The following is a 12,121-nucleotide window of genomic DNA, read 5'->3' as shown; positions in this document are numbered from 1 at the left end:
ATAGTCCAGTTTATGGGAACCCTCATTTTTTGCTTGTGAATTTCCAACTAAAATCTCCAAAGCTAAACACAAAATAGCGTCACTCAGAGAACTGCATCCTGTTCAAAACATCAAATGGAGTAGATCAGCAAGATTATGAAGTACAGTATTGCAAGAGCTATTTGTGACTGGTTAACCTGTCATTATACAAATTCAATTTTCTAGTCTAAGTACTTCCTCTCATCCTGTCAGTCACAGAGGAACAGAAGAATTCATTGGATCATCTTTTACCTACATGTTCTCTTTAGCTTTACTTCTTCTGCTGTGTTCAAATCAGTTTAAAGCAATTAAAAGGAAGACACACATGTTACTATTTTTAGACTATTCAAATACACAAATATCCCTTTTATTCTAATTCAGGTGTAAATGCATTATCCAAGTTCCCCCAGTTCGCATTAATCTGCTTTATTATTTTAATGTTTATACTCTGCTAAACTGTTTTGATGGTTGAAAATAGTTTGCACCATCTCTTAAAAAACAAGATGTTTGCTTTTCATTTTATTGTTCTCTAATTCGTCATAAACTTCTCAGCACACTACAAAGACTACTGTTGTTTGTGATTTATTGTTTCGCTCACACCATGTTCAAAAATGTAAAAATTAGATTTTCTATATGAATTAAAAATTTCTATATTTTTTATCCCTTGCATGAAAACATGAATAGTCAAACTGTAGAAATGCTGTTTTTAAAAACCCTAAATAAACAAACAAGGCTCTCAATTTAAAGAATTAAAAGACTTTAAAATAAATTGGCTGAGCTACTGAGGAAATAATTCAAATGGGTTCCTGACATCACAGTGTCTTGAAAGCCAACCTAACCTAATCAAGTTTTAAAATGAGCACTACTGTTCAAAGTCTTTTAGTTTTGTCTGTATGCAAAGTGAACTTCCTGTGAGTCTACTGTAAAGGCTGATCTTCTGCTGCTCAATGCACAGTTAAAGAAGCTACCTTCTCATTGGTACCTTCACACAGCAACATGTTCTCTCTAACTCTCCTGCTGCTGCTTTCTGCTGGATCCTGTGAGTCTGAAATAAATGGCACTCATTTGGTTTCAGTTGGTTTAACTTTTTTAATATTTAATATTTTCCCTTGACAGATGTGATGTGTGAGCAGCTGCAACAGCCAGACTCTTTAACTGTGCAGCCAGGTCAGAGTCTGACCGTCAGCTGTCAGGTCTCTTATTCAGTTAGCAGCTACTACACAGCCTGGATCAGACAGCCTGCTGGGAAAGGACTGGAGTGGATTGGGAGCAAATATACAGGAGATTCATACTACAAAAAATCACTGGAGAACAAGTTCAGTATTGCCTTAGATGCTTCCAGTAACACAGTGACTCTGAATGGACAGAATATGCAGCCTGGAGACTCTGCTGTGTATTACTGTGCCAGAGAGCCACAGTAACACAAATGAGCAGCAGAGCCGTACAAAAACCTATCAGGGCCTGAATACTTGTAATTACAACTTATCCACCAGAGGGAGTCCTGTTAGAACAGTGGTTCTTAACCTTTTTTGAGGTACCGAACCCATCAGTTTCATATGGCATTCACCGAACCCTTCTTTAGTGATAAATAATTTTTTTTTTCTAATTCAAGACATAGGTATGAACTCACAGCAAGTTACAGTGTTACTTTACTCTGGCCCCCAAAAGTATTTTGGCCCCATAAAAGAATTTCAGCCCCCAATACATTTTTTCAAAGAATGACAAATTTTTTAATAACTTAATTTTTTTTATTTTAAATTTAATTTGTTTTTTGTCATTTTGAATCCACAAAATACTTTTTTGGGGCCAGAATAAAGTTTTGCACAAATGACATACCTGCAAATCAGTGCGACTTCTGCTGTTGTTTTTGGGAGACCAGTTCAGAGAGGCGTGGCTTCACCTTGGCAAGTGCATCTTCAGAGCAAAGTCTGTTAATTTTCTTCTTTTTTTGCTCGACATATTAAGTATGGATTAAAATATTAAGAATAAAAACACACAACGTACAACTACGACAGCCGCTGATACTGCGCGCACTAAATTCCCCGCAGCACTGATTGGCCGAGCAATGTAACACGATCCTCTGCAGCAAGTGATGGCCAAGCAGGGCGTGTCATCACGACTTTACACAGGTGTGTCTTTACCTCCGCGGTAGAGGCTCCGCCGAACCCCTGGGGTTTGATCGAACCCAGGTTAAGAACCACTGTGTTAGAACAATAGTGACACCAATCTGGTTACAAGTTCTATGACTAGCGAGAGAAAATGACATGTAGATGACCTTTTTACTACTACAAAACAAACAAACAAAAAAGAAAAAACAAAAATAAAAAAAATAAAAAATGAGAAATCTATACTTTCAGCAAGGAATGTTAGCCGTTTGCCTCTTTATGGTACTGACTGGGTGAAGGGACCCCAGGGGAAGCCCACTAGACTATCACAGGCCACACAAATATTTCATCTTTAAGGAATAGATCATAGAACCATATTTGTCAAAGTAAATTTCAAATTTAAATTTCTGCTATAATACAGGGAGCATAATCATTTGTGCTTTCTCATGACACTGTTGTAAACCAAACTGTTAATGTATTCACAGAAACTTCACACTCCCCATAAGTTGACAAAACATGCTATGAATTTGAAATTTGGTGTTACTTTTTTCAGATGTTCCTCACTTAAACCTGCAGGGGGACGTCTATGCAAAGTGTTTCTGCTTTATAAATACACCAAACACACTATCAATAACTAGCATTTCATCTGAGGGAGAAACACTCAGACCCACTTTACAAATATCACTTGGAAAAATCACATTTTTAATACCAAAGACATGTTAATTTCCTGGAGCTTAGTTTTTGTTTTTACCATTCATGGTAAGTTTTCATGCCTCAATGAAAAAGTGTTAGCTGTTAAACAGGGTGCAAAAGTAATGTTTTTGTTTCCCACAGGTGTTTGGGGTGAGATCAAATTGCAGCAGCCTCAATCCTCTGAGGTGAAAAGACCAGGAGACACTGTGAAGATTTCATGTGTCACGTCTGGTTACACAATGACAGATTACAGCATGAGCTGGATAAGACAGAAATCTGGGAAAGGTTTAGAATGGATTGGGTGGATAAACACAGACACAGTTGTTGCTACCTATGCCAGCTCCTTTCAGAGTCGTTTCACCTTCACTCAAGATGTTTCCAGCAGCACTCAGTTCCTGCAGATCACCGGTCTCACTACAGAGGACTCTGCTGTTTACTTCTGTGCAAGAGAGCACAGTGACTGAAGTCAGTGGAGCAGCTGTACAAAAAGTCCTAGAGCAATATGATTCTTCTATGATGTGTCTGGTCTGTTTAAACACCCCAGATGTTAATGCTTTTATGACTTTTTTGTTTTCTACATTTCACTCATTCATTGCTGCACCCCCACAATCCAATCCTATTTCAAAGTTTTAGTTGGTAAACATTTTTTCCCCACCTCTAAAAAAAGAGGACAAAAAATATAAACATACTTGCTGTGAATTTGATGTTTATTATTGCAAAGATGCGGCATAATTAGTTGTTTTTTTTGGCAGTCTTAATGTGTATATCATCATTTGTGACTCATGCATATGCATAGCAATAAACTGCATTTTAAAAAATAAAATTCAATTCATGATCAGAGATTAGAGCGCTGAAGAAAGCAAAACTGTAAGGAATAAAAAAGCACAGAATAACATGGACAACTATGTGAAGATTTGTTGAAGTTTAAATAAAATAACAAAAAGGATGCACTTGTACTATGTTCTAGGTCAACAGCTAATACATCACATCTAAACTGACCTCAACTTATTGCTCTTATCCTGCTTTTAAAAATATAGAAATTCCCAAAAAACTGTAACAATAAATTTAAAAGCTGACACGTTTTATGTTATTTCGTTTATTTCTGCAGGACAAAATAGCATTAAACGAGAAACATTCTGAAAGTAGTCCAGTATTTATAAAATGACTAATAAAGTATATTACAAAAAAAGTTGATTCATATTAGATATTTGCATATTTTAATATTTCTCTTTCTGACTTGTTGAAACCGTGTTGCAAATCAAAACATATTAAAATTATTTCTCTGAAGGAACTTTATGCAAATTCTGTGGTTTTGTTTGTGATGAGGATGTAAAGCTGGAAACCTTGTAAAAGGGGATCAGATCTCTTTGTTTCAGCTTCACCAACCATGTTCTCTGTCACCCTTATGCTGCTGCTATTAGCAGCTGGATCAGGTAAGAATTTATAGATTTGTGAGAATCACCAGATCATGGTTTGAATCTCACAAAATGTTGTTTTTCCAGGTGTTCGATCTGAGACACTGAGACAGCCAGCCTCTGTGTCTGTGCTGCCTGGTGAACGACTGCAGATCACCTGTCGTGTCTCTTATTCTGTTAGCACATATGTAACAGCCTGGATCAGACAGCCTGCAGGAAAAGGACTGGAGTGGATTAGCAGTGACACAACTATTAAAGATTCATTAACCAACAAGTTCAGTGCAAATCTAGATTATTCAAACAACATAGTGACTCTGAAGGGACAGAATATGCAGCCGGAGGACTCTGCTGTGTATTACTGTGCCAGAGATCCACAGTGACACAGATCAGCAGCAGACCTGAACAAAAACCCCACTGTGACTGAACAGCTGCTTCGGGAAGCTGAAACTTCTGATGTTCAGGAAAAAAATACTGTAATTAAAAAGACTGTAATAAAAATGTGTATCTACATCTGTCTCTATCTTTCTATCTGTTGACTACTAAATAATACATGTATATCAAACAGTTTTGTCTTGCAATGGAGATGTCAGTTGTGTGGAGTGTCTTTTTATCCGGTTTTAACTCTCAAACAACCATAGATTTTGGAAATGAGGACAAATGTTCCAGCTTATAAAATATAGGAGCTCTTTTACTATGTCCTCTTCAGTGTGTTTGTAACCAATATTTTGGTACACATGCAGAAAATGTGTCAAATTTTAAAGGTTCATTTTACAAATTAATATTAATTATTTGTAAGATGGTGAGAAGGGTTATGCTTTATGATTTTCCTGTGATGTCAAAGGTTTAAGTCTAAAAATGTGCATTTAGGAAACTTTATTTACCTCTCACTCACTGTAGTCATGCTAAATTTTAATTACATTTTTAGTCAACAATAAAGCACTTTTAAAAAAAATAAATGTGCATGTTGTTCATCATCTAGATTGATTGAAACTGTGATAGAGAGTGGATCCTATATATGCAAACCTGCCTTCCCTTCAGCCTTCTATAAAAAGGCTTCAGTTCAGATCTGAGTTCAGAGGATGTCTGTTAAATCAGCCAACATGTTTCGAGCTGCTCTGTTCCTGTTCCTAGCAGCTGCAGGTGAGTTTCTTCAATCTTTGAGATCTCTGTCAACCATAAGTCTCAACAAACAAGATTTCCTCTTTTTTTCTGACTTAGTCAATTCTTCTTTCAGCAGATGTGAAGTGTGAACAGCTGACACAGCCAACCTCTGTGACTGTGCAGCCGGGTCAACCTCTGACCATCAGCTGTCAGGTGTCTTATTCTGTTACCAGCTACTGGACAGCTTGGATCAGACAGCCTGCAGGGAAAGGACTGGAGTGGATTGGAGAAGCAGTTGGATCTTCAACAGATTACAAAGATTCTCTCAGAAACAAGTTCAGCATTTCCACAGAATCCTCCAGTAACACAGTGACTCTGAAGGGACAGAATCTGCAGCCGGAAGACACTGCTGTGTATTACTGTGCAAGACTCCACAGTGAAGCAAAACATGAACAGACTTGTACAAAAACCCATTCAGTATTTGAACACTTGAAATACTGTAAACCTCCAGAGGAGGCACCATCAGACCATAAATTATTTACCAGCAATTTATTCCATACTTATATCAGTTTTCTATGTCCAGGGATATAGGAAACTCGTTCCTATTCAAAAGACTGAACCCTGGACAAATCACATGCTTTTCACAGAATAAAACAGAGACATACAGAAGAGACAACCGCAATCCTTGCATACACTCAAATCTAAGGGTAGAGTGTTCAGTAAATAATCATGGATGTAGTAGGCCTACAGGAAGCACCCTGGAGAGGATTCAGACCTGTGCAGGGAGGAATATGTGAACTTCCTGACCCACAGTCAAACTCAACCAAAATCATTTTGGAAGATACCTCCAACAGTTCTTCCTTTTTATAAAATCTATTATGGCATCAAGAGTTCATGCATACACATTTTAAATAATTCACATCAGAAAATCTTTATCATTCATGTATAGCAGGCTTAAAATCAACAAAAGCCATATCTGCAGGAAGTAGGGTCACAGTGTGAAGGGGAAAACATGCAGTAAAAGGCCCAAGGCCAAAAATCAATAATCTTCATCACATGCTGTGCCTGCTCCACCACTGAGCCCTTTTTTAAGTATTGCACAAAGTGGTTCAACATGTTGGCTCAAGAAATTAACTAAACATGTTAATATAAAACATATACAGTTCAGGAGGAAAATATCAAATGCTTTAAATCTATCTTTTACATACTCTTTGTGTAGCTATTTTCAAGGCATGTTTATTGAAAAATGTTAGTTATACATAATTATTTTGAATTTAGCCTTACATCGGTCGACACTGATACGGCAAACTATAGAAGAACAAAATATCTTTGCTTTGTACAGGTATAAAAAAATTAGAGGAAATTAAAATTAAATTGTGCTCCTTCAACTTTTTTAACTAAATCAGTACATTTGAAGAAACCGTTTTATTCCTACCAGGCTTTGGCGCTTAAATAAATGTGAACATTTTCCTAAAAACCACAACTGTTCCAACTGTCTCCTGTCTTTCAGTTCCCTCCTCCGCTCTGCTGCTGCTGCTGCTGCTGCTGTAAGTTTTTGTTTCAGAGTTTCTCACAGTGATATATGGGGGCACAGAGATATACACCAATACAAAAACCTCAGTGCAAAAACCTGTCTGTAATTCATAACAATGACTATAAATAAGTATAGTTTACGAAATTTCTACCTTTGTAATATGCGGTAAGAACACAGTGTTTCCATTTAACTGATATATTTCAAATCCACATTAATTAGACTTTAATTCATAGACTATAAGTCGTACTTTTGAGTATGTTTTAATTGCATCAGAGAATTGATACATAGTTTCTTTCAGAATGATTACACAAGAAAATCCATCTCATAAGACTGAACCAATGTTGAAACTCTTTTATGTGAATATTCAGTTTTTATTCCATTTTTTGTGGTGCTTCAGGTTTTTGTTCAAGCAGTCAATGAAGCTGCAGCACTGTGAGATTTAGACTACTGGGGTAATGGAACAACAGTCACGGTTCTACCAGGTAAGATCCTTTAAAATATTGTTCACAGTTCTATTTATAATTGTTGTTTATGATAATAATATTTATGTAAAATTTTAGATTAGTTTTAACTTTTGATGCTCCTGTTAACTGACAGTCATGTTACATTGTTTTGGTGTTATCTGAATAAAGTGCATTTGTAGATGTACTATTTTAGTTTTACTGACAAATCTTATTAATATTATATTTCAAACCACATTATACAACACTGCAGTAAGATGACAAACTGTCAAAAAAATCATTCAATATTGTCTCCGGTAAAATTGCTTTTATTTTTGATTCAGTGTTAAATAATCCCAAAGTTTTCATTACTATGAGTGTAAAAGCGTCCGAAAGTTGTTCCCTACAACCTTCTCATTTTTCATATTTTTATTTGAGCTCTGTCGTCCAGATCAACAAATTTAATCTGTTGAAAAAAAGTAATTGATGGTCCAGATTGTAAACATTTTATTTTCCAGAAAATATGAAAATGAAGATTGATTTAGAATCTGACCCAGGCTGGATCAAGCTGTAGAGGAAAAGGGGACATGACAGCGAATCATCAGAAATAAATGTTCTGCATATGAAATCCAAACAGAAGAAAATACTACATGAAGGCAAAAAAATATATATTGCATACAATTATGCAATTATTTGCATAATTTCAAATAATTGCTTGTGATGTCATATTTTTTTGTTTTAACTTCTCAACTAAATTACATTTTGACTTAAAGCAAATGACTAAAGAGACGATTTTGATTTGCAAAACAGCAGCATAGTGGCAATTTAGACACACAAGACGAAATAAGAATAATTTATGCTCAAGCAACTCAAAATAACCAAAGAAAAATATGGCTACCAGAATCTCTAACAATTACAGTCCTCCAAATTAAAAATGGATTAAAAATCTGATGGAGACAAAACCTCGACTTAAACAAAAAAGTGGAAAACAAAAGGACTATAATATAACTAAATATAAGGTAACTAAATTACTCAAATGATTGAATCATTTACTCTGTGTAAAAATGTCTAAATGCTTATCATTTATTGTGATTATGTGCAGAACATACTTTTTCACTAAATAAGAAGCTAAATCGGGAGCCTGATCTTCCAGAGAGGTCTGCAACAGCAGTTACATTTCGTTACATTGAGGAAGAAGCTTTAGACAAATTAAATTGGTTGTAACTCTAATATTCTCAAATTTTATCACAATAAAATTGACATTTAATGATAAATCTGTGATGGTATTTAATTCATTGAAGAGTTTTATGCAAACATGTTTTGAGAATGTTTTTGACACACCATCATTACCTAATTTTAGGCTTTATTGATTTCAAACATTGTGGGACGGTGACTGATATTCTTTCTGTGTTCACACAATTTCATCTAAGTTGGTGTTTGGGTGAATTGTCAAAATTCTGAACAAGATTTATTGTTTTTGAGTTTTTCATTTACAGAACATGTTTTTTTTTTGTTGTTTTTAAACCAAATTAATATAACGGCTTGCTGGAAAAAGAACTAGCTTAATAGTTGTTTAAATGCATTAATTTCCCACAAATCAAACCCATAGAAACTATAGAGACTCATTAGTTTTTAACTCAAGATGTAGATGATGGAGGTTTCTGAAAGTAAAAAGGTTGTAGCCCTAAAGTTTGAAACATCAGACGTCTTACTTTATTTTGTATACCTACCCAACTGATGGTGGAAACTTTCCGTCATAACAAAATACTTATTTCTCTTGGAAAGTACATTTGAAAAACTAAGTGATACTTTGGCAAAATTTCCCTTTTTTGGCAAAGTTGCTGCTGCAGAAGCATTAGATTTTTAACTTAACATTGCGTTCTTTAAATTATTTGGAAAAAAAAAATATCACAAAACATTTTAAAAAGCTAATTGATTGCAATATTCAAACTTTAAAAATACTTTTTTTCATGACTTATTACTTTTGAATCAACTTATTGTTACTTTTGTAATATTTTAACTGTTATGGGGACCCCAGTGTCTTCATGGACCCATTGACTTGTATGTAAGTGGTGAGGGTTGAAGGGTCACAGTTGTTTAAACTGTGGTTTATGCATTGACATGAAGTAGTTAATCTTGCTGTTCCAGTCATTTTTATGTCCTGATATGATCTGTTCTTCTTTGCTCATCTGCAGATCCAAATGCTCCCCCTGTTCCTCCGTCCCTGTTCGTCCTCAGTCCCCTGCAGACTCCCGGTTACACGGTGAAGCCAGCAAACCAGTCTGGTCCAAACGTCTGTCTGGTCACAGATTTCCGACCAAAGTGGGAAAATATGGTTCTGAATTTGAAAGAGGGTCCGGTCAATGTGAGGACGGATGATGCTGTTCTGTCGAAGAATAACACCTACTACTTTGCTGCATTCAGCAACGAAGCCATCTACTCCTGTCACATGAACGGGACGGTCGGCAACAACGAAGCTGGTACCAAATTTTAAAGTATAAAGAGTCATGATCTAAGAATTTGTTTTTAAAGACATTGAAACTTTGGGTATTTTTTTTTATTTCTTAAACTCTTTCATCAGCATTACACCTCCCATCTTCAACTAAGCTTCAGTTAATAATTTATAACAAGAAGTTCTTACAAGAGTGTTTACTGACTTTTTATGACTGTCAGAGTTTTCATGATGTTTGTGTGACTGATTTTCTTTCTGTCTCTAAACAGATGATGAATGTGGCAGCATTTATCCAGGTGAGTCTGATCTCTTCATGTCTCAGTTTGGTTCCATCACTGATCGCTGCTGTTTGTGTTCAGTTCAGTCTGAACTCTGTTTCTCTGTCGTCCAGAAAAAGCCAAGCTGAACTTCTACCTGCTGCTGATGAACGGAGTCCGAGTGGTGTTCACCAAAGCTCTGGCCTTCAGCACCGTCCTCACCATCAGAGGCCTGCTCTTCTGAGACTGAGCCTTTAGTTCATGAATATCAAATTGAAATCCATTTTCAAAAAAATTATGTGTGATTAAATGGCTTTGAAATAATAAAATTGGAAAATTTACCCTTAAAAAAATAAATAAGAAAACATCTCTAATTCATGGTAAAATACCAACAGTTGTAGTTGCCAAATATGGATTATACCATATTTAAAATTCTGGCAACCACAGCTGCTGGAATTTTAACATAAATTGGAGATGTTTTGTTTGTTTGCTATAGTGGGAAATACAATTTATTGAAATTTCCTTTGAATGACAGTTTTTTTTTTCTAGTGTCTCTGTTAATTTTATGCAAAGTTGTTTCTAGTCTTTTATTGTTTTTTTTTATGTGTGTATTTTTGTATGCAAAAAGGAGGTCGATTTTGAGTTTTTTCCTTTATATTTAAAAAATTGGCTTCCTCAAAAAAGTTGTAAAAATCAAAATGCACTTTTATGTATGTGAAAATGTATTTTTACAGGCAGCTTTCATGATAAACATATAAAAATGAAAATAAAGAAGCATATCTAAGAGAAATAAAAAAATATATATTTTTTCTGTAAACCATAAATTCAGGAAAAACATGGACAACTTTGCTAAAAAAAATAAATAAATAAATTATCATTCCAGAAAAGAGGGAATTTGTGATCTGTTATTTAAATATTTTTTCTTCAATTTAGTCAAATGTCCTGTATTTTCTGTGGTTAGTCTTTGTTTGACATGATAATGAAGAAAGAATTTTTGGTGTTTGTAAAAATTGAACAATGTTTCTGCTTCATTCTGTTTATGTTCATGTTTCATTTATTTGCAAGATCTACAAATAAACTTTAATGCAGCCTATTTGATATGTTCCAGCTTTGTTACTTTATTTATCAAATATCTTCTATAACTAACTTGTTATTAATTATATTTTTATTGTACTAATGTTTTCCTTCATCATTCAAAGCTTTGTTGTCTTCCTTTTTTCACTCATTTGAATTATTTTCTTACTGATTATGTGATAAACCACCTCCACTCTCTGCCACTTGTTCAGGTTATTTCCAGTAATCTATAGGCGAATAACCTAAATGATGAGGAGAAACAACAGTCAGAAATACACCTAATTTCTCATCTCCTTCTTAGCGCAAAAGTTTGATCGTTTAAACCCACATGTCACCAGGAAGCAGAAATACAGATGGAAATCTGAAAGAAACCAAATAGCAGCTCAGTTTCACATGAAGACGACAAGGCTGAGGTTAACCTCACCTCCGCTTGTTTCTTCTCTTCACACAACATGCTGAATCTTTTCACATATTGACTTCAGTGACAGCAGGATTCCTTTGTAGTGTTTGGCATTTAATCAAATATTTTAAATTTTCACTTCAGATTTTAAATCTTCTGAAATCTTCCATTCAGTTTTTTTTATTGTTATTTTTATTTAGGACGTTTGTTCCTTATTCTGTCTCAGAGTTTAGTTACAATGTTTCCAAGGAATGTTTTTTTTTTTTCTTGAAATCATGGAAAACACAATCAAATTTAAATACACAACAGGAGAACGTTGTGAGGAAGTTTAGGTAAAAGTGAAAATGTGATCTGAGCAGCAGCTTTTAAAGTATATATGTTCAGATTTAAAAAAATGATGAACAGGAATAATCTGTTTGAAGTATGAACTGACAGAAAATAAAGATAGTTCCTCCTCATATCATGCAGATCTCAGGTAAAACCAGTTTTAATAAGAAACTGTATTGGTTCTTCCAAAAACATATTTAGATATGCTGCCACCTAGTGGACAAACTTGACAAGCCACTAATCATATGCGAGGTAAAACGTGCTACCTTGCATTAGCTGTAAAGATTAAGGGTTTTAAAGTCAGA

General features: G+C 34.9%; 1 protein-coding gene and 1 gene segment (V, D, J or C); both read left to right on the top strand.

Moving 5' to 3' along the window:
- LOC106700343 overlaps positions 1 to 12,121 on the top strand; it is a 245,212-nt gene that overhangs the window by 104,521 nt on the left and 128,570 nt on the right. The gene's annotated exons all lie outside the window — the stretch shown is intronic.
- On the top strand, positions 984 to 1,439 carry LOC111611617. The segment is given in 2 exon segments: positions 984 to 1,057; positions 1,135 to 1,439. Coding segments are annotated over 2 exon segments (348 nt in total).

Source organism: Xiphophorus maculatus, chromosome 16 (assembly GCF_002775205.1).
Source record: "Xiphophorus maculatus strain JP 163 A chromosome 16, X_maculatus-5.0-male, whole genome shotgun sequence".
NCBI classification, from domain to species: Eukaryota; Metazoa; Chordata; class Actinopteri; order Cyprinodontiformes; family Poeciliidae; genus Xiphophorus; species Xiphophorus maculatus.
Note: the sequence above shows the minus strand (reverse complement) of the source record. Positions and strands in the feature narration are given on the sequence as shown.